Source organism: Loxodonta africana, chromosome 9 (assembly GCF_030014295.1).
Source record: "Loxodonta africana isolate mLoxAfr1 chromosome 9, mLoxAfr1.hap2, whole genome shotgun sequence".
In the NCBI taxonomy this organism is placed as follows: domain Eukaryota; kingdom Metazoa; phylum Chordata; class Mammalia; order Proboscidea; family Elephantidae; genus Loxodonta; species Loxodonta africana.
In genome coordinates, this window is record NC_087350.1 from 33,029,908 (window position 1) to 33,056,342 (window position 26,435).

Here is a 26,435-nt window from a genome sequence, read left to right on the forward strand (position 1 = left end):
CTGTCCAAAAGATGATGGTCAAAATCACTACAGTCATAATAACCAATGACCTTCACATTGCCAAATCCAATGGATAACTCTCCGTCCTTATTTTTCAATGAAAACAGCAGCACTTTACTGATTAACTTTTTTCATTTGGCTTTTTTTTTTTTTTGGTGAAAATATACAGAGCAAAACCTGCGTCCATTCCACAGTTTCTAGACATAATGATCAGTGACATTGGTTACATTCTTCACATTCTCATTATTTCTGTTCTAGCTGTTTCACTTCCATTTACTTAAACTCTCTGCCCCCATCTTCTCATCTATGCTTTAAAATAGCTGTTGGCCTTTTGGTCTTACACAGATAATTTTTTAAAAAAGCAATACTCAAGGGTTACAATATTTACTCTTTGGGCTAAACTGTTACTTAGTTTAAAGGTGATTTCAAGGGGCAGTTTCAATTCAAGGCTTGAAGAGCCACTCAGGGCCATGCTCTCCAGGACTCCTCCAGGCTCAGTAGGTCCAGTAAGTCTCGATTCTTTAATACTCTGAAGCTCTATTCCACATTTTCCTTCCTTTTTATCAGGATTCATCTACTGTATGCCTGATCAGAACACATTCAGTAGTGGTAGTCGGGCACCATCTAGTTCTGGTCTCAAAGTGGAGGAGACAGTGGTTCATGTAGACAATCTGTTCTATAGTCCAGTTCCTTCTCTGATTCTTAGGTCTCCTGGCCTTTTTTTTTTTAGCTTGCAGAGGAGTCATGTTTTAAAAATAAATCTTACACAGAAGCTCAATACATATAACAAATAAAAGCATGTAATGAAATATTATACAGCAGTTAAATTGAATGAATTATATAACATGTGGCAATACAGGTAAACATCAAAAAACACTGTGAAGCAAAAAAGGGAATTTACTAAAGAATCATATAAACCACTTGTGGAAACTTTTAAAAAATCCACCAAATAATTTAAGAATTTAAAAACTTAGGATGTTTATCTTTGGGGTGGGAGGAAAAAATGGGAGTAAAGAACAAAAGGAATTTCAACTTTATCTCTAACATTTTATTCCTATTAAAGTATTTAAAACTTAAGGCAAATGACAAATTTGACACAGTCCATTCTGGATGTGAGCACACGTTTCCTAATTCTCTATGTGCTTCTATATTTTTTTAATTCCTCAGTTACAAAAATTAGACAGGAAGTATGCCACAATATGAATAATGGTAGTGAAAAAATGGGTAATTTGTTTCCTTTTGCTTTTTATGACTTACCAAAGTTTCCGAAATAAATATTCCTTTTATTTTACTCATTTAAAACACTGAAATGGATTTTTTTAACGTAAGCAAAAGTATCTAACATCATAATTAGCACATAACAAGCCCTCATATTTTAAGTGGAATTTGATTATCAACCATTTTTTCAAATGTGAAACTACTTACCCTCAATTCCAATGCAGTCTACACTCCTCCTGTACCAATCCTATACAGGCACCTATTTCCGATGCTGACACAAACATATAGTACACTATGTGTACATATATACTACATACACTATACAGAATAACACTACATGGTATAACTATACTGAACAATTAAATATGGTTAAATTTCTTTTTTAAATGAAGTACCTGCAAGCTGAGATTTTGAAGAGAAATACCAAATGACAGTGGATTGTCTCGATTTGTGATCTAAAGAGGAAAAAAGTGAACTTTATTACCAAAATATCAGTGTTGTAAAATAACATTACATCTGCATAAAGTTTTTCAGTTCATAAAAAAAATGTGTATTAAGAAATGGTCGACTCTTACAGTATTAATAGAAAGCAAATAATTATGTGTTTTAGAGAGAACAAATGACCTATTCAAGGTCAAACAACTAGTTAAGTCTAGCTCTACTGATTCCTAGATCAGTGCTTTCTCTAAGAGGTAGAACATATTTTAAATAATTTTTAAATACATAACTGCTAAATTAAAAACTCTTACCTATCAAAGGTGATTATAAGAGAGGCATTTCCTTTAATTACCTCATGTTCAAACATTTTAGTAAATTTAACCAAGCATTCACCAGTAAGATCTGCAAATTACAACTATAATTATAAAAGATCGTGTCATCTTTAGCTCTGTATTCCTCCACCTCCTAGAATCTAATAGGTTGGCCATTACAGAATATGTGTCAATAAATAGTAAAATAACTTACATAAAATATAAAGACAAGTATCACCTATTAAAAATACTTACATCATCTTCATAGCGAATATGGATGCTGGAAATTTTCACTTGAAGATTTTTTATGATCTGAGTAACTAATTTTTCTATAAAAGTGTCCTGTTTCTCCTCCTTAGGTTGTTCTACAATTGCAAACATTCCTTTTTAACTTGAATGAAAGACATACTCTATAAATATTCACATACTGAATTAATATACATGTCGCTTTGTTAAAAAAAAAAAAAAAAAACATTTCTGTAGATAGAATACTAAAAGTCTGCTTTCCAAAGCCTTCCATACCAAAGACTTTCAAAGGTGACTAAATGCATAAATTTTTAAAAGCTTATTTTCTTGTCAACAGAGAATAAAGCTAACCAGGTAAAATGAATTGGGATTAAATTTTAGATTTTTTTCTCTTTTTGTTAACTATGCCTAAGCTAAGAAGATGGTTAGATAAAAAAAAAAAGAAGATGGTTAGATAGTATGTTTAAATTAGAAAAGCCAATAGCAGCAGAGAAGAAGACTGTCCCTTAAAATTACTGATACCATAAGTTGTTGGTGGTTCAATGTATAAAATAACTGAATATGCTCCTCCTCTTGGTGGATATACAGTTAGGAGTTATAAGATCCTCTCCTTCTCGCCTTGCAAGCAAGATGACGGAAGTTCATCAACTGTTTAGTTTTCTAAAAACAGTATCAATTATCTCCAGCTTCAAGACTTTGTAGGAGAATATAAAAAATAAAGAATTGAGGTTCCTAACTTTTTTTAAGAACATTTCGTTGGTAATCACTAGTTACTAACCTTTTTCCCCCTTCAATATGCCCATGAAAGTTATCTCCATTCTACTACTTTTTAATTCAACTAGTCTTAGACAAGAGAAAATTGATGAAGATATTAATCATATGTACCTAAAATGTAATTGTGAATGAGAGTTATGTGAATATATTTCGATATAGAATTAAAAAATGTAGAGTAAAGCAGACAGTAAAAGGGACATAATAAAAGCTCTTGGAACACCAAAAAACCAAAGCCACTGCTGTCGAGTCAATTCTGACTCATAAAAAAAAAGACTCATACCAACCCCTAATTTTGAAGACAGGGGGTCATATTTTAATCTTTGAATCCCACCACTAACCAATAAAATCCTTTGCTCTATAAATTCATTTGGGCATTGTTATTTATTGTTTACTGTTATTCAGTGTTTTCTTTACCTTGATCAGCTACTTTTTGTTTTGCTTCTTCTATTCTTTTTAGTTCCTGTTGTTTTGCTTCCAAGATTTGTTTTTCTTCTTTTAAAGGATCATATTTTATTACTAAAGAAAGCAAAAAACAACCTTAATTACTTTAAATTAAAATATATTCACTCCAAAATATATCCTTAAAATAATCTTTAAGTCAAAAAAAAAAAAAACAGAGTAAAAACCAATTTATTTGAATTACCAAATACCATATGAAAACACTAAATTATGTCAAAAAATTCCCCAAGGGTATTTTGAACAAATACAATTATCAAAGATAAAGATGTTTTCCATCCACAAAAAAAGAATATCTTAAGCTATAATGTTTAAAATTTGACTCACTAGAAGAAGGCACTATGAGTAAATATATTTCTTCCAATACAGCTTCAACTGGTTGCGTATAAAGGTTTTTCCATGGAATTACAAGACTAAGATTACCTACATTTAAAGAAAAATAATAACAAAAAATATTATTCATTCAATCTACATTTACTGTCAGCTTATTTTCTGCCTTTGTTCTTACAAGGTTACTCACTTTACAGAAACTATTTTACAAACAAAAATAACATGTCTTTCTCATGATGATGTAAAATTATTTATATCAGTATTGTTGAAAATTTTAGTAAATTACATTCTAAATATTAACCATTTTCTCTTTATGGCCAGCCCTACCACAAATATAACAACAATATTCCTTTAGATCGTAACTTTTAATTTCCCTGATTCTTACTCTAAACTTCTGTAAGAAGTATTTGTCTTCTAATTCAAAAAGGTCTACCATGTATTTTATATGTATGTATATTTGTTTTTCATACACACACATATTGCTAGATATATGTATCTATGTATACATACCACACACACACAAACATGTTAAGAATCAAGAATCAGGGGCAGTATTAGGAAATTATTCAAACTAATGAAAACACTTTACTATAATCTAATAGCAAAGCCTTTTAAAAAACATCAGGTTTTTTGAACTAAAAATACTATAGTGCTCATTATACTATTCACTCTACTTTTGTGAATTTGAAAACTATCAAAGTATTTTAAAACATTTGTTTTTTAATTTTTAAAAGTTAAGGTCCCTGGGTGGCACAAATGGTTTTCATGCAGCTGGTAGCTGAAAAGTTGGTGCTTCGAAGCCACACAGCAGCACCACATAAGAAAAGGCCTTGCAATCTGCTTTCATAAAGATTACAGCCAAGAAAACCCTATAGAGTGGTTCTATTTTATAACACTTGGGGTTGCCACAAGTAGGAATCAACTCTGGATGGCATAAGACAAAAATATGAGTCCCCAGATTTAGAAATAGTTGCCATGATTGGAGAAGAGAAAGATTATTAAATACACTATTAAGAAAAGAAAAAAAAAATTGCCATTGAGTCGATTCTGACTCACGGTGACCCTATAAGAAGAGCAAAACTGCCCCATAGGGTTTCCAAGGAGCGGCTGATGGATTCGAACTGCAGACCTCTTGGTTACCAGCCTGAGCTCTTAACCACTGTGCTACCAGGGCTCTGTTACAACAACAGGTTAGTAAATTGGAAAGGGAAAAAAAAATTACTGTAGATCCACCTCATAACATACCCCAAAACCTCATGGTTATAAAACCCCAAATTGAGAAAAGGATTCCAACATACAATGCCAATCAAGAGAAAAACAAACTATTCTGATTTCTAAAAGAGGGATAACTTTCTGTTAAGGATTGAATTGTGTCCCCCACCCAAAATATGTGTTGGAATCCTAACCCTATCCCTGTGGATGTAATCCCATTTGGTAATAGGGTTTTCTTTGTTACATTAATAGGGCCATTCAGTGTAAAGCGTGTCCTAAACCTAATCACTTCTGAGTTATAAGAAATGTAAATTAGACACAGAATTAAGCACAAACTGGGGAAGACAGATGCCACCTGAGTATCACCAAAGAACCATGTAATGCCCAGGAAAGCTGACAGGGAAGACATCTACACAGCCAAGCTGCGACAATTGTGAGAAAGTACATTTCTCACAATTGAGAAAGTACTGTCACCCACTTGCAGTATTTCTGTTACAAAGGCACTAGGAAACTAAGACACTAAGTTATAAAATCAGAGAAGATAGTGACCATTTCCAATTTCTGTGAAGCCCAAAAATATAACTAAAATGAAACAAGCAGTAAGAAAAGAAATAATTGTGACAAACCTGACACAGTTAATTTCTTTATAAAACGTATCAAGGAAACTGCTTAAAACACACACATATACACTACTCCCAAAAACGTAAATAAACAACAGTAAAAAGAGAAGAAATAGTAAAAAGTAGTCAAAGAAACACATATTAAATTAATAATGTACCATTTTCACTGCTAAATAATTTTTTAAACCTTTTTACTCATTATAAAATAGATTCCTTACAGAAATTTTGCAAAATTCAGAAAAATATAAAAAGGTAATCCCAAAAACCCTGCACACAAAGACAATCAATTTTAAAATATATTTGTGTGTATTTATATTGGATATATGTGATTCTGATTCATAAATGAGGAAAGCTTTGAAAGATCAATAACACTAACAATACCCAATAATGGCAAGGGGACAATGCACTCCTAAAAAACTGGTTGTACTACTGTACCACTCATTTGGAAATGTGTACTTCTTTCACTCAACAAATTGAGCCTCTGCTACATGCTGGATAATGTCCTAAGTGGTGAGGATACAATTTAAAAAAAAAAAAAACTCACTTTTTCTCAAGAAACGTACTATCTAGTGAAAAAAAAATAATAATGATGATATTAAAATAATGGATGCTGTGACAGAGATACGCAAACAGCACCTTAACTGATTCTCAAAATCTCCTCGTGTACTAAGTATTTAAGTCCAGTGTACATCCCACTATCCTGTATTACCACAGAAAATTACCTTAAATCATTACCTAAAACAAGGTCAGGCAAGAAAAAAAAGAGGGAAGGCAATCTCTAAAGGAAATCAGCTCTTTCTATTCTCATTTTTTTTTCTACTTTTCTTGAATTGAGGGAAAACTTACATCTATTAAAATACACTGACTGCAATTCTAAAATTCAGTAACTTTTAGCAAGTCTTTTAAAACTACATAAAAGATATTCACTACCATATCTTTGTGCCAATGGAAAAAGGAGATTACTCTAAAATGACCAAATATGCATTCATAGCATTATTATGCTGCCATAAAAATAAATGAGGTTAAATCAACATAGAAATGTAGGAAATTCTTATTACATGCTAACTAAAAATAGAATTTAGATCATACATACAAAACAATGATTTTAACTATTTAAAAATAATATACATGTAAACAATAAGATAGAGACATACAAAAATAAAAATGTTTGATGGAAAAATATGAGTGATATTTCTCCCTCTTATTTTGCCAAATTTTCTTTAAATTGGGAGTAGGGGATAGAATTTGAGTCTCAGTAACACAAGATGCTGAAAACTTTCCATGGCTGATGGTCTAATAGAAAAAAAAAAAAATGGTCTAATAGCAACCACAAAATTGTGGAGGTGATCATCATGTCACCTATGTGTTATTTATAGGTTGAATTATACCCACTAAGAGATCTGTTGAAGTCCTAACCTCCAGAACTGTGAATGTGATCTTGTTTTGAAATAGGGTCTTTGAAGAAGGTATTAGTTAACATGAGGTCATCCTAGAATAGGGTGATCACAAATCCATTATGACTGGTGTTTACAAAAAGAGGAGGCAAAGAGACAGAGGCACACAGGGTGAAGACGGCCATGAGGGCACAGAGGCAGACATAGAAATGCATCTACAAGCCAAAAACACCAAGGATTGCAGAAAGCAACAGAAGCCACAAAGAGGCAAGGAAGGATCTTCCCTTAGAGCCACTAGAGAGCATGGCCCTACCAACACCTTGATTTCTGGCTTCTAGCTTCTAGAACTATAAGATAATAAATTCCTATTGTTTTAAGCCATCTAGTTTGCGGTACTTTTTTATGGCAGCCCTAGGAAACTAACACCCTATATAAGCTTTCATCACTTTGGTTTCAATAACATTATAAAAACACAACTACAATGATTATCTACGTAACAAAAATATTTCAAAGTCCCAAGTAATAGATACACTCATCTTGTACAATATTTAAATTAATAAAGCTTCAACTCAGTTCAAGAAATACCACAAACAAGTTTTACAAGTATTTAAAACTTCATATTTTATTTCTGTTATCAATATACTTAAAATATAAATAACAAACACTGGGAAAATAACAACAAATGACAGAGTAAGATATGTCTCAGTGTTTCCTGGAAACCTAGAAAATTTTGAGAGCAGAGACTAGCTTTCAGATCAGTCCCTAGTCACAGCACATGGATGATCCACACCCTACTCTTTACCACATATCTATGACCAATCAGGACAGGGTAATAGTAATAACTAGTCACCAACCTAAGAAAATGAGACAGTTATACTCTATACTGGATAAAACAATTTGGCTCTCAACAATACTCAAAAAACTCAATTTTAAAACATAATAAGATGTGTAATTTCTTAAGTATCAACCACTGGTCAAGGAATATATGGGCCCCAGAATTTTTAAATTGTATAAATAAGCTCTACCTAGATGTAAATATACAATAATTACTCTCATGCTCAGAAACACTGAAAAGATCAACCTACAGAAGATACTAAGCATATAATTCTGGTTTCATGTCCATAAAAGATGACATTGAACTAACAAATATGGCTTACCTATATGACCAGCTTTAACTTTAAAGGGTACATCCAGCTCATGCTACAAAAAAAGTATATATATATGAATACTTCTGTTTTTATATATATATATATACACACACACGTAATAAAATTAGCACATACACAGTTCAACAATACAGACAGTAATTTTTTTCTTTCCAAAATTATTTGACCAAAACCAAAAACCAAACCCACTGCTGTCGAGTCAATTCCAACTCATAGTGACCCTATAGGACAGAGTAGAACTGCCCCATAGAGTTTCCAAGGAACAGGTGGCAGATTTGAACTACCAACCTTTTGGTTAGCAGCCGTAGCACTTAACCACTATGCCACCAGAGTTTCCAAAAATTTATTTGAAGTATACTTGAATTCTTAAATGAACTTACAAATTCTTTTTACCATCAACACTTATTCAAATGTGTGTGCGTGTGTGTCCAACATTATTCTCAAGTTCATGAAATTCAGGGAAGCTCGTCCTTATAACAAATGAGTGAAAAGGTTCTACGATAACACTAATCACAGAAGGTACCCTCGTCCTTATAACAAATGAGTGAAACAGTTCTACGATAACACTAATCACAAAAGGTACCCATAGCGGAAATATTACCACTTTTAAATTGTAACAAAAAAAAAAAAGTGGAAAAATTCCACTGTCAGTTTGTGCTTTTAGGGAGATTAGAACTCTATCTTTCAAAATTCATATTCTGCAAAAATTACTTTCAAAATAATTTCTCAAACTTAAATGATCCGAGATGACAGTGTAAATCAGAAACTTAGCATAACCAAATGCTGTTTTTACAAATTTTTCATAGTCAAAACTCACCAGGGCATTTTCTTTAATTTTGAGATTCTTGAGGGACACAGCTCCTAAAAGAGATTATTAAAAATTGAATTTAAAATGCTAAAATATTTTTCATTTCAAAAAGTATGCTTCATTCCTAAATGTCATGCTAAGGAAAAATAATAATAAGTAACATACATAAGGAAAAACAGAATCCATATATTATTAGCTCATCTTCATTCTTTAACATAGTCTAAGATGGTATGTATGACCGCCACGACTTTCACTAAATGTAAATTTCCACCACTGCAGTTGTAGCATGATGTTAATACATATGAACACTGTAATCAGAATTATACCAATGACATGAGTTCATCAAGGTAGCCAATCAATTGCATTTTTATCTATTTGCAATGAACCATCAGAAAATGAAATTAAAAAAACAATTTAGAATCAGTGAGCTTAAAGATATGTCAACAGAAACTTCCCAAACTGAAATGAAAAGAAAAGAAGAATGAAAAAATAAATAACAGAATATCCAAAAACTGTGGGATGATGAAAAGGTGTGGCATATGTATTTTAGAGATGCAAGGATAGTGAGACTTCATCTTGTTGCTCTGGACACATCATGAGGAAAGACCAATTGCTAGAAAAGTACATCATGCTTCATAAAGGAAAGGGTCAGCAAAAACAAAGGAAGCTCTTCATGAAATGGATGGGCACAATAGCTGTAACAATGGGCTCAAACATATCATTGACTGTGTGGATGCTGCAGGACCAGACAATGTTTTGTTGTTATATGTAAAGTCACCGTGAGTCAATGCCAACTCAATGGCAACTAAAAACAATAACATATGTGTTGGGGGAATAACTGACGGAGAAGAGAAAAAGAAGCCTAGGGAATCTTTAAAGTAGTAATAATTGAAAATTTTCCAAAATTAATGACAGACATCAAACCACAGATTCAGAAAGCTCAGAAACACCAAGCAGGGTTAATACCACAAAAATCCATGCCTAGATATATCACATTCAAATTTCAGGACACCAAAGAAAAAGAGGAAATCTTGAAAGAAGCCAGAGGAAAAAGTGCACCTAATCTATAGCGGAATGAGGAAAAGAATTACGTCAGACTTCTCTTTATAAACCATGCAATCAAAATGATTGAAATATTTAATGTGTTGAGGGTGGAGACCTAGAATTCCATATCCAGTGAAATTACTCTTCAAAAATGAGGAAATAAAGACTCCCTCAGACAAAAATTGGGGGACTCTGACACCAATAGGCCTGTCTTGGAAGAAATATTAAAAGGAGTTTTTCAGAAACAAGGTCAGAAACAGACATTAAGAAAGGAAGAGTATTAGAGAAGGAATAAAGGAAGGTTAAATTAAGACTTTAATTTTCCTTAATTGACCTGATATATAACTGTTTAAAATAATAACAACAACAATGCACTGGGTGATTATAGCTTATGGATAAGTGAAATGAAATGAACAACAGCAATGTTATAAGAGACAGGAACTGTTACACAGTTTTAAGGTACCTGCACTACCTGTGAAGCAGTATAGTATTATTTCAAAGTTGACTAAGAGTAAATGTAATTGTATACATTGCATACTGCAAACTCTAGAGCAACCACTAAAAAAATTTTTTTAAGAAATGTAATATGCTCAGGTTCGTTCCAGTTCAATCCCCTGCTGAAAATTTGTCTTTCTAACAAATTCCCTGCTGAAAACTTGCATTTCTAACAAATTCTCATGAAGTTAAAGATAAGAGTCTTGTACGTGCCTGTGTGTGTATACATAGATATATATATACACACATATATATTTCCAACATTATTCTCAAATTCATGAAATTCAGGGAAGCTATCCTTATAAATAATGAGGGAAACTGTTCTACAGTAAGTGATTCTTACATATACCTTCCTTAGAACTTGTCAGAAATGTAAATTCTTAGCAGGGAACTTGTTAGACAAATTCTCAGCAGGGTGACAAATCAGAACAAACCAGTTTGAGGCCCTGAATATGCTAAGAGAGGAGAGAAAATGGTATTATAGAATATGGCCAAATACAGCTAAGGGTAAAGAAAATAGAAAAAAAGAAACATGACAAGTGCAACAAGCAGAAAACAGTTACAAATATGATAGCTATTTATCCAACTGTATCAATAAATGTGAATGGTCTTATGCAGTAATTAAAAGACAGAGACTGAGAGAGTGGGTAAAAAACAAAACAAAACAAAAACAAACTATATGCTGTCTACAAGAAACCCACTTTAAAGATACAGATGGATTAAAAGTAAAGGGATGGAGAAAGATATACCATGACAGAATTAATCAAAAGAAAGCTGAAGTAAGTACATTATTGTCAGATAAAGTATACTTCAGAACAAAGATAAATCATCAAGGACAAGAAGGAGCATTATATAGTGATAAAGGGGTCAATTCTCCAAGAAGATACAATCTTTAATGTAAATATGCCTAACAACAGAGTTTCAAAATACATGATGCAAACACTGATAAAACTGCAAGGAAAACCAGACAAATTCACTATTATAGTCATAGATTTCAACATCCTTCTATCAGTAATTGATAGACCCTGCAGGCAGAAAATCAGTAAAACTATAGTTGAACTTAACAATACCATCAATTAAGTGGGTCTCACTACCATTTACAGAATACTTCATCCAACAACAGCAGAATATGTATTTTTTTCAAGCTCACATGGAATATTCACCAACACAGACCACATTCTGGGTGATAACACACACTTTTACAATTTAAAGAAATAGAAATCATACAAAGTATACTTCACACGACTATGAAGCTAAACTACAAATCAGTAACGGATGGCTAGAAAATCTCAAAACATTTGGGCATTAAACAACATACTTCCAAATAACATGAATCACAGAAAAAATCTCAAGAGAAATTAAAAAATACTTTTAACTAAAGGAAAATAAAAATACAACTTATCAAAACTTGTGGGATGCAGCAAAAGCAGTCCATAAAGGGAAATTTATAACATTTATTTTTTATATTAGAAAATAAAAATCTAAAATCAATAATGTAAGCTTCCACCATAGAAAACTAGAGAAAGAAGATAACATAAACCGAAACAAGCAGAAGAAAAGACACGGTAAAAATTACAACAAAATCAATGAAATCGAAAAAGAAAATAGAGAAAAATTAATGAAACCAAAAGATGGTTCTGTGAAAGCAGCAATTAAAATTGACAAACATCGAGCAAGGGTAACCAACAAAAAAAGAGAGGAGACACAAATTATTAATACAAGAAACAAAATAGGGTCATTTTTACCGATCCGAAGGACATTAAAAGGATAATAAAGGAATATTATGAACAACTCTATGCCCCAAAATTTGATAGCTTAGATGAAATGGACCAATTCCTTGAAAGACACACCCTACCAAAACTCACACAAAGGGAAACAGGTAATCTGAATAGGCCTATTAAAACATTGAAGCAATAATTAATAACTTTTCAAAACAGAACACACCAGGTTCAGATGGTTTCACTGATGAATTACTGAACATTTAAGGAAAAAAAAAAAGGATTCAAATTCTCTATAATCTCTTCCAGAAAATGGAAGCATGGGGAACACCTCCATATTCATTCTGTGAGGCTAGTATTACCCTATTATCAAAACTAGATAAAGACATTGCAAGAAAAGAAAATCACAGACCGATACATCTCATGAAAATACATGGAAAAATCCTCAACAAAATATTGGCAAATCTAATCCAACATGTATAAAAAGAATTATAAAGCACGACCAAATGGGATTTATTCCAGGTATGCAAGGTTAATTTAACATTCAAAAATCAATTAATGTATTTAAAAAAAAAAAAAAAAATTTTTTTTTTTTTTATTACATCAAGAGGCTAAGGAACAAAAATTAAATGGTCATTTCAATAAATGCCAAAAAAGCATTTGACAAAATTCAATACCCATTCATGATAAAAAAATTTTTTTTAATTCTCAGCAAATGAGGAATACAGGGAAATATACTCTACTGATAAAGAGCATCTTTATAAACTCGATAAAGAGCATCTACAAGAAAACCTACAGCTAACATCATACTTAACGGTCAGAAACTAGATGCTTTACCCCTAAAATCAGAAGCAAGGCAAGGCTGCGCTTGGAAATTCAAGCTAATGCAGTAAGACAAGTAAAACAAACAAAAAAAAAAGGTATAGAGATTAGGAAGGAAAAAATAAAACTGTTTTTGCTCACAGATGTCATGACTGTCTATATGGAAAATCTCAAAAAAAAATCAACCAAAAAAAAAAAAACCTCCTGAACCAATAAGCAATTTATTGAAAGGTTTCAGGATACAAAGTTAGCGTACAAAAACCAACTGCATTCCTATATAACAGAAGTGAACATCTGGAATTTGCGATTACAAACAGGGAACCGGGGGGCTGAGATGGCGGAGTACTCAGATGCTGCCAGTGATGCCTCTTAAGACAGAGGCCCGGAAAAAAAGTGAATCGATTATATATATGACAAGCTAGGAACCCTGAGCACCAAAGGCACAGTTAAGAAATCAGACTGAGTGATGGCGGAGGGAGAGATGGTGCAAAAGCAGCAAGAAGTTGTGGAACCCACAGCAGCACCACAGCCCGATTCCTTGACACAACTGTGGCAGGGCTGGTGGTAGTTTTTGAGGACACGGCTGCTTCAGCAAAAGAAGGCAAAGTGGCGCACACCTGACCCTGTGGCATGTCTGCAGCAGGGCCAGCCATGGTGTTTAAGATGCGGCACCTTCAGCAAAAGAAGTCAAGTGCAGGATGCAGCCCTAACCCCCTGGCGTGACCTCAGCGGGGACCCAGCTAGCGGGCTACACATCCTTCTGGAATCTGAGATGAAACAGCACTCTCAGCACATGATAAGTGGTTTCGTCTAATTTACCACATGGGTCTAATAGCTCCTCCTTTTGAAAGAAAGCTCTCCTGTCTATCTGCTCCCTCCTCCCTCTGCCCCAGCAGGCTTCATTAACAGTTGATTTCCCTGGGCCTGAGATAGGTCCTGCTGCGCTCCCTCAGCCATTCCCTGGACCTGGAAAAGGAACAAATTAACAAACGGGGAAAAATACTCTGCTGACTCCCCTAATCTGGAATCCAGAGCAGAAGTGGTTCCAGTCCAGGCACACACGATACACAGACTTTGTCATTCACCCCTGCGTGGACCCAGATGGCTCCACTACACCAGAAAGGACCTGGCTATTATATTGCAAGGGCAAATCTGTTTGAGGCCTAACTGTAACTGTTTCAGCTGTGCGGTGGAGAGGCAGGTACTGGACGTTTGATACCGCTCTGCCTATTAAACAAGGCCCTCACCTACCCATAGCATGGGCCTGAGGACTCAACCACACCACCTAGCCACCAGCAAAAGGGCTCCAAGGCTAAGTGATGACGAACAATCCTTAGAGGTAAAAGCACTGGGTACCTATGGTACAGCTGCAGAGCCCATCCACCAGAGCGCTCTAGAGAACAGGGATGTGCCTCCCTCACAGACACGTGGGGGAAGGTTGTCAGCCCCCTGCCTTCCTCAGAGTCTGGCCCCCTGCTGCTACCAGAAACCTGTGCATACACCAATCACCACTGCTCCTCTAACATAGTAGGTAAGAGCCTACATCACACACTAGATGACCGACTATCAGGACACCTGAGTTGAATCTATACAGAAACAGCGAATGGACTCCTAGGCTCATATATCTGGTAACAGCTCTAGCCATCTGGTAACAGGACATTAGTACTTCAAAACCCAGTGCCGTCGAGTTGATTCTGACTCATAGCGACCCTATAGGACAGAGTAGAACTGCCCCACAGAGTTTCCAAGGAGCACCTAGTGGATTCAAACTGCCGACCCTTTGGTTAGCAGCCGTAGCACTTAACCACTACGCCAAAAAGGCTCCAATAATCAAGTCAGCTCACTCTAGTAGCCTATTTGGGTATATCAAAACAAAACAATGCAAGAAACTAGGACACAGTAAGCAAACATAAAATAAATTAATACAATAACTTATAGATAGCCTGGGGACAAGAGCTGATATCCAATCACATAAAGAAGCAGACCATGTTTGCTTCAACAACCTCCCAAAACAAAGTATCAAGGACTATCTCAGATGAAGATGTATTCCTAGAATTACCATATGTAGAATACAAAAGATTAATATACAGAACCCAAGACATCAGGAACGAGATCAGGCAAAATGCAGAACAAGCCAAGAAACACACAGATAAAGCAGTTGAAGAAATTAAAAAGATTATTCGAGAAGATAATGACAAATTTAATAGGCTGCAAGAATCCATAGGGAGACAGCGATCAGAAATTCAGGAGACTAACAATAAAATTACAGAATTTGACAACTCAATAGAAAGAGAAGCAGAGTTGAGAAGTGGAAGGCAGAATTAGTGAGACTGAAGATAAAGCACTTGGCAACAATACATTCGAAGAAAAATCAGATAAAAGAATTTTAAAAAATGAAGAAACCCTAAGAATCATGTGGGACTCTATCAAGAAGAATAACTTGTGAGTGATTGGAATACAAGAACATGGAGGGGTAACAGAAAACACGAAGAAAACTGTTGGAAGATTTGTTGGCAGAAAACTTCCCTGACATCACGAAAGATGAAAGGGTATCTATCCAAGATGCTCACTGAACCCCATAGAAGGTAGATCCCAAAAGAAAGTCACCAAGACATTCTATCATCAAACTTGTCAAAACAAAAGATAGAGAGAAAATTTTAAGTGCGGCCAGGAATAAGCAAAAAGTCACAAAGGAGAATCAATAAGAGTAAGTTCAGACTACTCAGCAGAAACCATGCAAGCAAGAAGGCAACAGGATGACATATATAAAGCATTAAAGGAGAAAAACTGCCAACCAAGAATCATGTATCCAGCAAAAACGTCGTTCAAATATGAAGGTGAAATTAAGACATTTCCAGATAAACAGAAGCTTAGGAAATTAGCCAAAACAAAACTACAAGAAATAGTAAAAGGAATTCTCTGGTTAGAAAATCAATAATATCAGATATCAACTCAACATTAGAACACAGGACAGAGCAACCAGATATCAACCCAGATAGAGAAATCACAAAAACAAATCAAGATTAAAAAAAAAAGGCTCAAAACAGAGAATCAGTGATGTCGTTATGTAAAAGATGACAACCTTAAATCAATAAAGAGTGGTTAAATAAAGCAGGCATAGATCTTCCACATGGAGAGGAAATCAAGGCGATACAGGGAGACAAAAGTTAGGTTTAAACTTAGAAAAATAGGGGTAAATATTAAGGTAACCACAAAGAAGACTAACAATCCTACACATCAAAATAAGAAAAACATAAAGACTGAGCAAAAACAAAATCAATTACAAAGAAAAAGAGGAAGACACAATTTACAAAGAAAAACTACTCAGCACAAAAAAATAAGTGGAAAATGAAATTGTCAACAACACAAAAAAAGGCATCAAAATGACAGCACTAAACTGATACCTATCTATAATCATGCCAAACGTAAATGCACTAAATGTACCAATAAAAAGACAGAGAGTTGCAGAATGAATTAAAAAAAACACGACCCGTCTATATGCTGCCCACAAGAGACACACCTTAGACTTATAGACACAAACAAACTAAAACTCAAAGAAAGGGAAAAAAAATATCAAGCAAACAACAATCAAAAAAGAGCAGGAGTGGCTATACTAATTTCTGATAAAACAGACTTCAAACTTAAATCTACCACAAAGGATGAGGAAGGACACTATATAATGATTAAAGGGACAATATACCACAAGGATATTACCATATTGAATATTTATGCACCCAATGACAGGGCTTTAAGATACATAAAACAAACACTAACAGCCCTGAAAAGCAAGATAAACACCTCCACAATAATACTAGAAGACTTCAACACACCACTTTCATTGAAGGACAGAACATCCAGAAAGAAGGTCAATAGAGAAATGGAACACCAAAATGCCACAATTAACCAACCTGACCACATATACAGAACACTCCACCCAACAGAATTCAAGTATACTTCCTTTTCCAATGCACATGGAACATTCTCTAGAATATACCATATATTAGGCCATGGGGCAAGCCTTGACAGAATCCAAAATATCGAAATATTACAAAGCATCCTCTCTGACCATAAAGCCATAAAACTGGAAGTCAATAACAGAAAAACCAGGGAAATGAAACACATGGAAACTGAACAACACTTTGATCAAAAATGACTGGATTATAGAACAAATTAAGGATGGAATAAAGAAATTCATAGAATCCAATGAGAATGAAAACAGTTCCTATCAAAACCTTTGGGACACAGTGACAGGAATGCTCATAGGTCAACTTATATCAATAAATGCACACATACAAAAAGAAGAAAGGGCCAAAATCAAAGAATTATCCCTACAACTTGAACAAGTAGAAAGACAGCAACAAAAAAAACCTTCATGCATCAGAAGAAACCAAATAATAAAAATTAGAGCAGAATTAAATGAAATACAAAACAGAAACACAATTGAAAGAGTTAACAAGACCAAAAGCTGGTTCTTTGAAAAGATTAATGAAATCAATAAATTATTGGCCAGACTGACAAAAGAAAAACAGGAGACAAATAAATAACCCAAATAAGAAATGAGATGGGCGATATCACAACAGATCCAACTGAAATTAAAAGAATCCTAACAGAGTACTATGTGAAGCGTATTCTAACAAATTTGAAAACCTGTAGGAAATGGACAAATTTATAGAAACATGCTACCTACATAAACTAACACAAACAGAGGTACAACAACTAAATAAACCCATAACAAAAGAAGAGATTGGAAAAGTAATTTAAAAACTCCCAACAAAGAAAAGCCCTGGCCCTGACGGCTTCTCTGGAGAATTCAAACAAACTTTCAGAAAGGAGTTAACAACTACTACTAAAGGTATTTCAGAGCATACAAAAGGATGGAAAACTCCCAAACTCATTCTATGAAGCCAGTATAACCCTAATACCCAAACCAGGTGAAGACTCCACAAAAAAAGAAAATTACAGATCAATATCCCTCATGAACTTAGATGTAAAAATCCTCAACAAATTCTAGCCAAGAGAATTCAACAACATATCAAAAAAATAATTCACCACGACCAAGTGGGATTCATACTAGGTATGCAGGAATGGTTCAACATTAGAAAAAAAATGAATGTAATGCATCACATGAATAAAACAAAAGATGAGAACCATATGATCTTATCAATTGATGCAGAAAAGGCATTTGACAAAGCCTAACACCCATTCATGATAAAAACTCTCAGCAAAATAGGAATAAAAGTAAAATTTCTAAACATTATAAAGGGCATTTATACAGAGCCAACAGCCAACATCATACTAAACAAAGAGAGACTGAAAGCATTCCCCTTGAGAACAGGAACCAGACAAGGATGCCCTTTATCACCACTCTTATTCAACATTGTGCTGTAGGTCCTAGCCAGAGCTATTAGGCTACATGAAGAAATAAAGGGCATCCAAGTTGGCACAGAAGAGTATGTCTGTTTGCAGATGACATGATCTTATACACAGAAAAATCTAAAGAATCCACAAGAAAACTACTGAAACTAATAGAATTTAGCAGAATATCAGGATACAAGATAAACATATAAATCAGGTGAATTCCTCTACACCAACAAATAGAGTGTCGAAGAGGAAATTACCAAGTCGATACCATTTACAACGGCCCCTGAGAAGATAAAATACTTAGGAATAAATCTAACCAGAGATGTGAAAGACTTATACAAAGAAAACTATAAGACACTACTGCAAGAAACCAAAAGAGACCTGCGTAAGTGGAAAAAAATACCTTGCTCATGGATAGGAAGACTCAACATTGTAAAAATGTCTATTCTGCCCAAAGCGATCTATAGATACAATGCAATCCCAATCCAAATACCAGTAACATTTTTTAATGAGATGGAGAAACAAATCACAAACTTCATATGGATGAGAAAGAGGTATCAGATAAGTAAAGCATTACTGAAAAAACAACAACAAAGTGGGAGGCCTCACACTATCTGATTTTAGAACATACTATACTGCCACAGTAGTCAAAACAGCCTGGTACTGGTTTAACAAAAGATGCATAGACCAGTGGAACAGAATTGCAAATCCAGACATAAATCCATCCACATATGAGCAGCTGATATTTGACAAAGGCCCAAAGTCTGTTAAATGGGGAAAGACAGTCTTGCTAACACATGGTGCTGGCATACCTGGATATCCACATGCAAAAAAATAAAACAAGACCCATACCTCACACTATGCACAAAAAACAGCTCAAAATGGATCAAAGATCCAAAACAATAAAGATCATGGGAGAAAAAACAGGGACAACACTAGGGGCCCTAATACACGGCATAAACAGTATACAAAACATTTCTAGAATTGTACAAACACCAGAAGAGAAATTAGATAACTGGGAGCACCTAAAACTCAAACACCTATGCTCATCCAAAGACTTCATCAAAAGAGTAAAAAGATTACCTACAGACTGGGAAAAAGTTTTCAGCTATAACATTTCAAATCAGCGGCTGATCTCTAAAATCTACATGTTACTGCAAAAATTCAACAACAAAAAGACAAATAGCCCAACTAAAAAATGGGCAAGGATATGAACAGGCACTTCACTTAAGAAGACATTCAGGTAGCTAACAGATATATGAGGAAATATTCACGATCATTAGCCATTAAAGAAATGCAAATCAAAATTACAATGGGATTCCATCTCACTCCAACAAGGTTGGCCTTAACCCAAAAAACACAAAATAATAAATGTTGGAGAGGCTGTGGAAAGGCTGGAGCACTTATACACTGCTGGTGGTAATGTAAAATGGTATAACCACTTTGGAAATCGATTTGGTGCTTCCTTAAAAAGCTAGAAATAGAACTACCATATGATCCAACAATCCCAGTCCTTGGAATATACCCTAGAGAAACGAGAGCCTTTACACGAACAGGTATGTACACACCCATGTTCACTGCACTACTGTTTGCAATAGCAAAAAGATGGAAGCAACCAAGGTGCCCATCAACAGATGAATGGATAAATAAATTATGGTATATTCACACAATGGAATACTACGTACTGATAAAGAACAATAATCAATCTGTGAAACAATTCATAACATTGAGGAATCTGGAAGGCATTATGCTGAGTGAAATTAGTCAGTTGCAAAAGGACAAATATTGTATGAGGCCATATTAAAAGAACCCAAGAAATAGTTTAAACAGAGTGGAAAATATTCTTTGATGCTTACAAGAGCGAAGAGGGAAGGAGAAAGGGAGTGGGGGATTCACTAATTAGATACTAGAAAAGAACTAATTTAAGTGAAAGGAAAAACAACACACAATACCGGAGAGGTCAGCACAACTGGACTAAACCAATGCAAAGAAGTTTCCTGAATAAACCAAATGCTTCGAAGGCCAGCATAGTAGAGGCAGGGGTTTGGGGACCATGGTTTCAGGGGACAACTAGTCAATTAGCATAATAAAATCTATTAAAAAATTCTGCATCCCATTTTGGAAAGTGGCATCTGGCATCTTAAACGCTAGCAAGCAGCCATCTAAGATGCATCAATCAGTCTCAACCTACATGGCGCAAAGGAGAAGGAAGAACACCAAAGACACAAGTTAATTATAAGCCCAAGAGACAGAAAGGGCACATAAATCAGAGACTACATCAGCCTGTGACCAGAAGCACTAGATAGTACCCGGCTACAACCAACAACTGCCATGAGAGGGAACGCAACAGAGAATCCCTGAAGGAGCAGCAGAACAGTGGAATGAAGACCTCAGATTCCTGTAAAAAGACCAAACTTAATGGTCTGACTGAGACTAGAAGGACCCCGGAGGTCATGGACCCCAGACCTTCTGTTAGACCCAAGACAGGAACCATTCCCAATGCCAACTCTTCAGACAGGGATTGGACTGGACTATAAGACAGAAAATTATGGCAGTGAGGAGTGAGCCTCTTGGATCAAGTAGACACATGAGACTACGTGGGCAGCTCCTGTCTGGAGGAGAGATGTAAAGGCCGAGGGGGACAGATGCTAGCTGAATGGACATGGAAATACAGGGTGGAGAGGAGTGTGCTATCTCAGTAAGAGGAGAGCAACTAGGATTATATAACAATGTATGTGTAAGTTTTTGTATGAGAAATTGACTTGATTTGTAAACTTTCACTTAGAGCACAACAAAAATTTTAAAAAAAACAACAGGGTACCATTTACACTGGCTTAAAAAAAATTTAGATATAAAATCTAACAAAACATGTACAAGTACTATATGAGTAAAACTAAAAAACTCTACTGAAAGAAACCAGAAATCTAAATAAATGTAGAGATGTTCATGGATTGGAAGACTCAATACTGTTAAGATGCCAGTTCTTCCCATTTTGACCTACAGATTCGATGCAATCCCAATCAACATCTCCACAAGTTATTTTGTAGATACTGACAAACTGATTCTAAAGTTTATATGGAAAGGAAAAAAACACAGAATAGCTAGTTCAATACCAAAGAAAAAGAACAAAGTGGAAGGATTAATATCACTCAACTTCAAGACTTTCTATAAAGCTACAACAATTAAGACAGTGTTATATTGGCAATAGACAAATCAACAAAACAGCCAAAAAAGAGACCATCACAAATAGTCAATCTTTGACAAAGGAGCTAAAGCAAATCAATAGAAAAGAATTCATCTTTTCAACAAATGGTGCTAAAACAACTGGACATCTACATGCAATCAATAAATAAATTTAGACACTGACCTTACACTTAATTTACACAAAATTTAACTCAGTGTGGAAAACGGACCTAACCATTAAATGCAAAATTATACAATTTCTAGAAGATAACACAGGTGAAAACATAGATGATGTTGGGTTTGGTGAAGAGTTTTTAAAAACAACATCACAAGCCAAAAAAGCCTGGTGACCCATGAAAGAAAAAAATCAGTAAATTGGAAATCATTATAATTAAATACTTCTTCTCTGTGAAGACAATGTTAAAAGAATGAAGACATAAACCACAGACTTTAGACTCGGAGAAAATATTTGCAAAACACATATCTGATAAAGTACCTGTATCCAAAATATACAAAGAACTTTTAAAACTCAACAATAAGAAAACAACCAATTGCAAAGTGGGCAAAACATCTGAATAGACACCTCACCAAAGGAAATACACAGATGTCAAATAAGCATATGATATATGTTCGATGACATGTCACTGGAAACCCTGGTGGTATAGTGGTTAAGTCCTACGGCTGCTAACCAAAGGGTCGGTAGTTCAAGTCTACTAGGCACTCCTTGGAAACTCTATGGGGCAGTTCTATACTTACCTATAGGGTCGCTATGAGTCAGAATCGACTAGACAGCAAGGGGGTTTTTTGGTTTACAAACAATAAGATACCACTACATACCTACTGGAATGGGTAAAATTAAAAACCTAGTAATAATGAACCGACAATACCAAATGCTGACAAGGATATGGAACAACAGGAACTCTAATTCATTGATGGTGGAAATGCTATATGGTACAACCACTTTGGAAAATAGTTTTAAGTTTCTTACAAAGATAAACGTAGCTTTACCATATGATCCAGCAATCATGCTTGTAAATATTTACTCAAATTAGCTGAACACCTATGTCTACACATAAAACTGTACAGGAATGTTTATAACAGCTCTATTCATAATTACCAAAAAGCAACCAAGATATCTTTCAAAAGATGAATCAATAAACCAACTGTGGTACATCCATAAACTGGACTGCTACTCAGTGATTAAAAAGAACTGTGTTATAAAGCCATAAAAAGACATGAAAAAAAAAAAAAACCCACTGCCGTTGAGTTGATTCCAACTCTAGCGACCCTATAAGACAGGGTAGAATTGCCCCATAGTTTCAAAGGAGCACCTGGTGGACTCGAACCGCCAACCTTTTGGTTAGCAGCCATAGCACTTAACCACTACACCACCAGGGTTTCCAGTGTTATCATATGACTCAACAATTCCACTTCTAGGAATATACCGAAGAGAAATGAAAATGTACGTCCACACTAAACACCTGTATGAATATTAGCAGCAGCATTATTTATAATGGCCAGAGTGGAAACAACCCATACGTTTACTAACTGATAAATGAATAAAATGTGGTATACTCATACAACAGAATATTACCCAGCAATAAAAAGGAATCAAATAGAGACGCGAAGCCAAGATGGTGAAATAGACAGACGCTTCCGGCTAGCCCTCTTTACAACAAAGACCCGAAAAAACAAGTGAAACAAGTATATTTCTGACAAGCTGGGAACCCTGAGCTTCAAAGGCAAGCTTAGACAACGAACTGAGGGGCAGGGGGAAGAAAAGACTGTTCAGAAGTGGAGAGGAGTTACTGGTCCTGAATCGTGGGGAGCCCTCAGGCATCATTTCCGGAGCGGCAGCAGCAGCGGTGGGCTGGTGCTAGTGTTCAGCTGCAGTTTCCTCAGGGAGAAGCAGCCAGCCCCACAGCCTACTCACAAATCCGGAACCTGAGATGAACGGCGCTCTCGCCAAAAGCTAAGTACTTTCACATATTTTACTGCACCCCCCCTACCCCCCCGCCACCTCCAAGCCAGGTTCCGCGGCTGAGTTCCCTCGGCCTGAGACAGGCACTGTTGAGCACCTAGACCCATCTTCCCGGCCTTGGGGAAGGAAAAAATTTGCAATTCGGGGATAACTTCGTAACTCCACTAACCGGGGGAGCTTACGACAGAAGCAGCCCCTGTCCAGGCATAAACCGTACATGGACTCTCAGCACCTTTCGCTTCCGCATGGGTCTCTGTGGCCCTATTTTGGGAGAACAGGCCCTTGTTGGCAGACTCCAACCCTTTCAGATATGCGGTAGAGAGGTGGGTGTTTGATGTTTGACATTGCTATGCCTATTAAAAGAGGTTCTCACCTACCCCCATCAGGGACCTAAGGACTGGTAGCTCTACTCAGGTCGCCCAGCCACACACAACAGGGGTCCAAAGATAACTAGCACCTCCCAGTCCCTAAAACCAAAATCTCTGGTTGCCCATGGTCTGCCTGCAGAACCCACCCACCTGCACACTCTAGGGAACAGGGATGAGCTTTACTTAGAGACACTCGGGGGTAGGGTTCTCAGCCTCCTACCTTGTTCAGAGCATGACCGCCTGCTGAACAAGATACCAGTATATACGCCAATCATCCCTGCCCCTTTAAGACTGTAGGACAAAGCCTGTAACACACACTTGATGATCAGCTACCTGGAAACTTGAGGTGAATTCATACAAGAAAACTGAATGGACTCCTAGACTGATATACCTGATAACACGTCTAGCCATCTGGGGACAGGACATCAGAGCTCCAAAGGCAAAAATAATCAAGCTACCTCATTCAAGCAATCCATAGGGGTATACCAAAACAAAACAAAGCAAGAAGCTACGACAGAATAAGCAAGCATAAACTAATAAAACAACTTACAAGATGGCTCGGAGACAACAGTCAATAGCAAGTCACATAAAGAAACAGGCCATGGTCAACTTAACAGGCTCTCAAAACAAAGAATCCAGGGATCTTCTAGATGAAAGTGCATTCCTGGAATTACCAGATGCAGAATACAAAAGTTTAATATACGGAACCCTTCAAGACATCAGGAAGCAAATAAGGCAATACGCAGAACAAGCCAAGGAACACACGGATAAACAAACTGAAGAAATTAGAAAGATTATTCAGGAACATAATGAAAAGTTTAATAAGCTGGAAAAATCCATAGACAGACAACAATCAGAAATTCAGAAAATTAACAATAAAATTACAGAGGTAGACAACTCAATAGAAAGTCAGAGGAACAGAATTGAGCAAGTAGAAGCTAGAATTTCTGAACTCAAAGATAAATCACTTGGCACTAATATATTTGAGGAAAAGTCAGACAAAAGAATTCTTAAAAATGAAGAAGCCTTAAGAATCATGTGAGACTCTATCAAGAGAAATAACCTCCGAGTTGACTGAAGTGGCAGAACAGGGAGGGATAACAGAAAATACAGAGAGAATTGTTGAAGATTTGTTGGCAGAAAACTTCCCTGATATCGTGAAAGATGAGAAGATACCTATCCAAGATGCTCATCGAACTCCACATAAGGTAGATCTGAAAAGAAAGTCACCAAGACATATTATAATCAAACTTGCCAAAACCAAAGATAAAGAGAGAATTACAAGAGCAGAGAGCGATAAATGAAAAGTCACCTACAAAGGAGAGCCAATGAACTTGGAGTACTCGGCAGAAACCATGCTGGCAAGAAGGCAATGGGATGACATATTTAAAAAACTGAAGGAAAAAAACTGCCTCCCAAGAATCTTATATCCAGCAAGACTGTCTCTTAAATATGAAGGTGAAATTAAGACATTTCCAGATAAACACAAGTTTCGGGAATTCAGAAAAACCAAACCAAAACTACAAAAAATACTAAAGGGAGTTCTTTGGTTAGAAAATCAATAACATCAGGTATCAACACAAGACTAGAACACTGGGCAGAGGAACCAGAAGTCAACCCAGACAGGGAAATCCAAAAAAACAAAGCAAGATTATATAAAAAAAAAAAAACTCAAAACAGGGTAACAGCGATGTTATTATATAAAAGAAGACAACATTCAAATCATAAAGAGGGACTAAGAAATGTAATCATACACCTTGCATATAGAGGGGAAGATACGGAGATACAAAGAAATAAAAGTTAGCTTTAAATTTAGAAAAATACGGGTAAATAATAAGGTAACCACAAAGGAGACAAACTACCCTATTCACCAAAATAATATACAAGAAAAAAATAAAGATAATATACTCAGCACATAAAATTAAGCGGGAAAAAGAAACTGTCAACAACACACAAAAAAGACATCAAAATGATAGCACTAAATTCATACCTATCCATAATTACCCTGAATGTAAACAGACTAAATGCACCAATAAAGAGACAGAGAGTGGCAGAATGGATTAAAAAACAAGATCCGTCTATATGCTGCCTACAAGAGACACATCTTAGACTTACAGACACAAACAAACTAAAACTCAAAGGATGGAAAAAATATATCAAGCAAACAACAATCAAAAAAGAGCAGGAGTGGCAATATTAATTTCTGACAAAATAGACTTTAAAGTTAAATCCATCAGAGAGGATAAGGAAGGACACTACATAATGATTAAAGGGACAATACACCAAGAAGATATAACCATATTAAATATTTATGCACCCAATGACAGGGCTGCAAGATACATAAAACAAACTCTATCAGCATAGAAAAGTGAGATAGACTGCTCCACAATAATAGTAGGAGACTTCAACACACCACTTTTGTTGAGGACAGGACATCCTAGAAGAAGCTCAGTAAAGACACGGAAGATCTAAATGCCACAATCAACCAAC

General features: G+C 35.5%; 1 protein-coding gene across 4 annotated transcripts in view; it reads right to left on the reverse strand.

The window, feature by feature from the left end:
• Positions 1 to 26,435, reverse strand: part of VPS13A (vacuolar protein sorting 13 homolog A) — a 265,017-nt gene that overhangs the window by 217,195 nt on the left and 21,387 nt on the right. For all 4 annotated transcript variants that reach the window (XR_010322961.1, XR_010322960.1, XM_064291205.1 and 1 more), the window contains exons 2-7: positions 8,983 to 9,026; positions 8,157 to 8,199; positions 3,771 to 3,866; positions 3,402 to 3,503; positions 2,223 to 2,332; positions 1,614 to 1,673 (exon numbers count right to left, since the gene is read on the reverse strand). Coding sequence is in view for 2 of the 4 variants with exons in the window: in XM_064291205.1 (XP_064147275.1) it covers positions 1,614 to 1,673; positions 2,223 to 2,332; positions 3,402 to 3,503; positions 3,771 to 3,866; positions 8,157 to 8,199; positions 8,983 to 9,026 (455 nt within the window). In the remaining 2 variants the exon portion in view is untranslated. The remainder of the gene's footprint in view (positions 1 to 1,613; positions 1,674 to 2,222; positions 2,333 to 3,401; positions 3,504 to 3,770; positions 3,867 to 8,156; positions 8,200 to 8,982; positions 9,027 to 26,435) is intronic.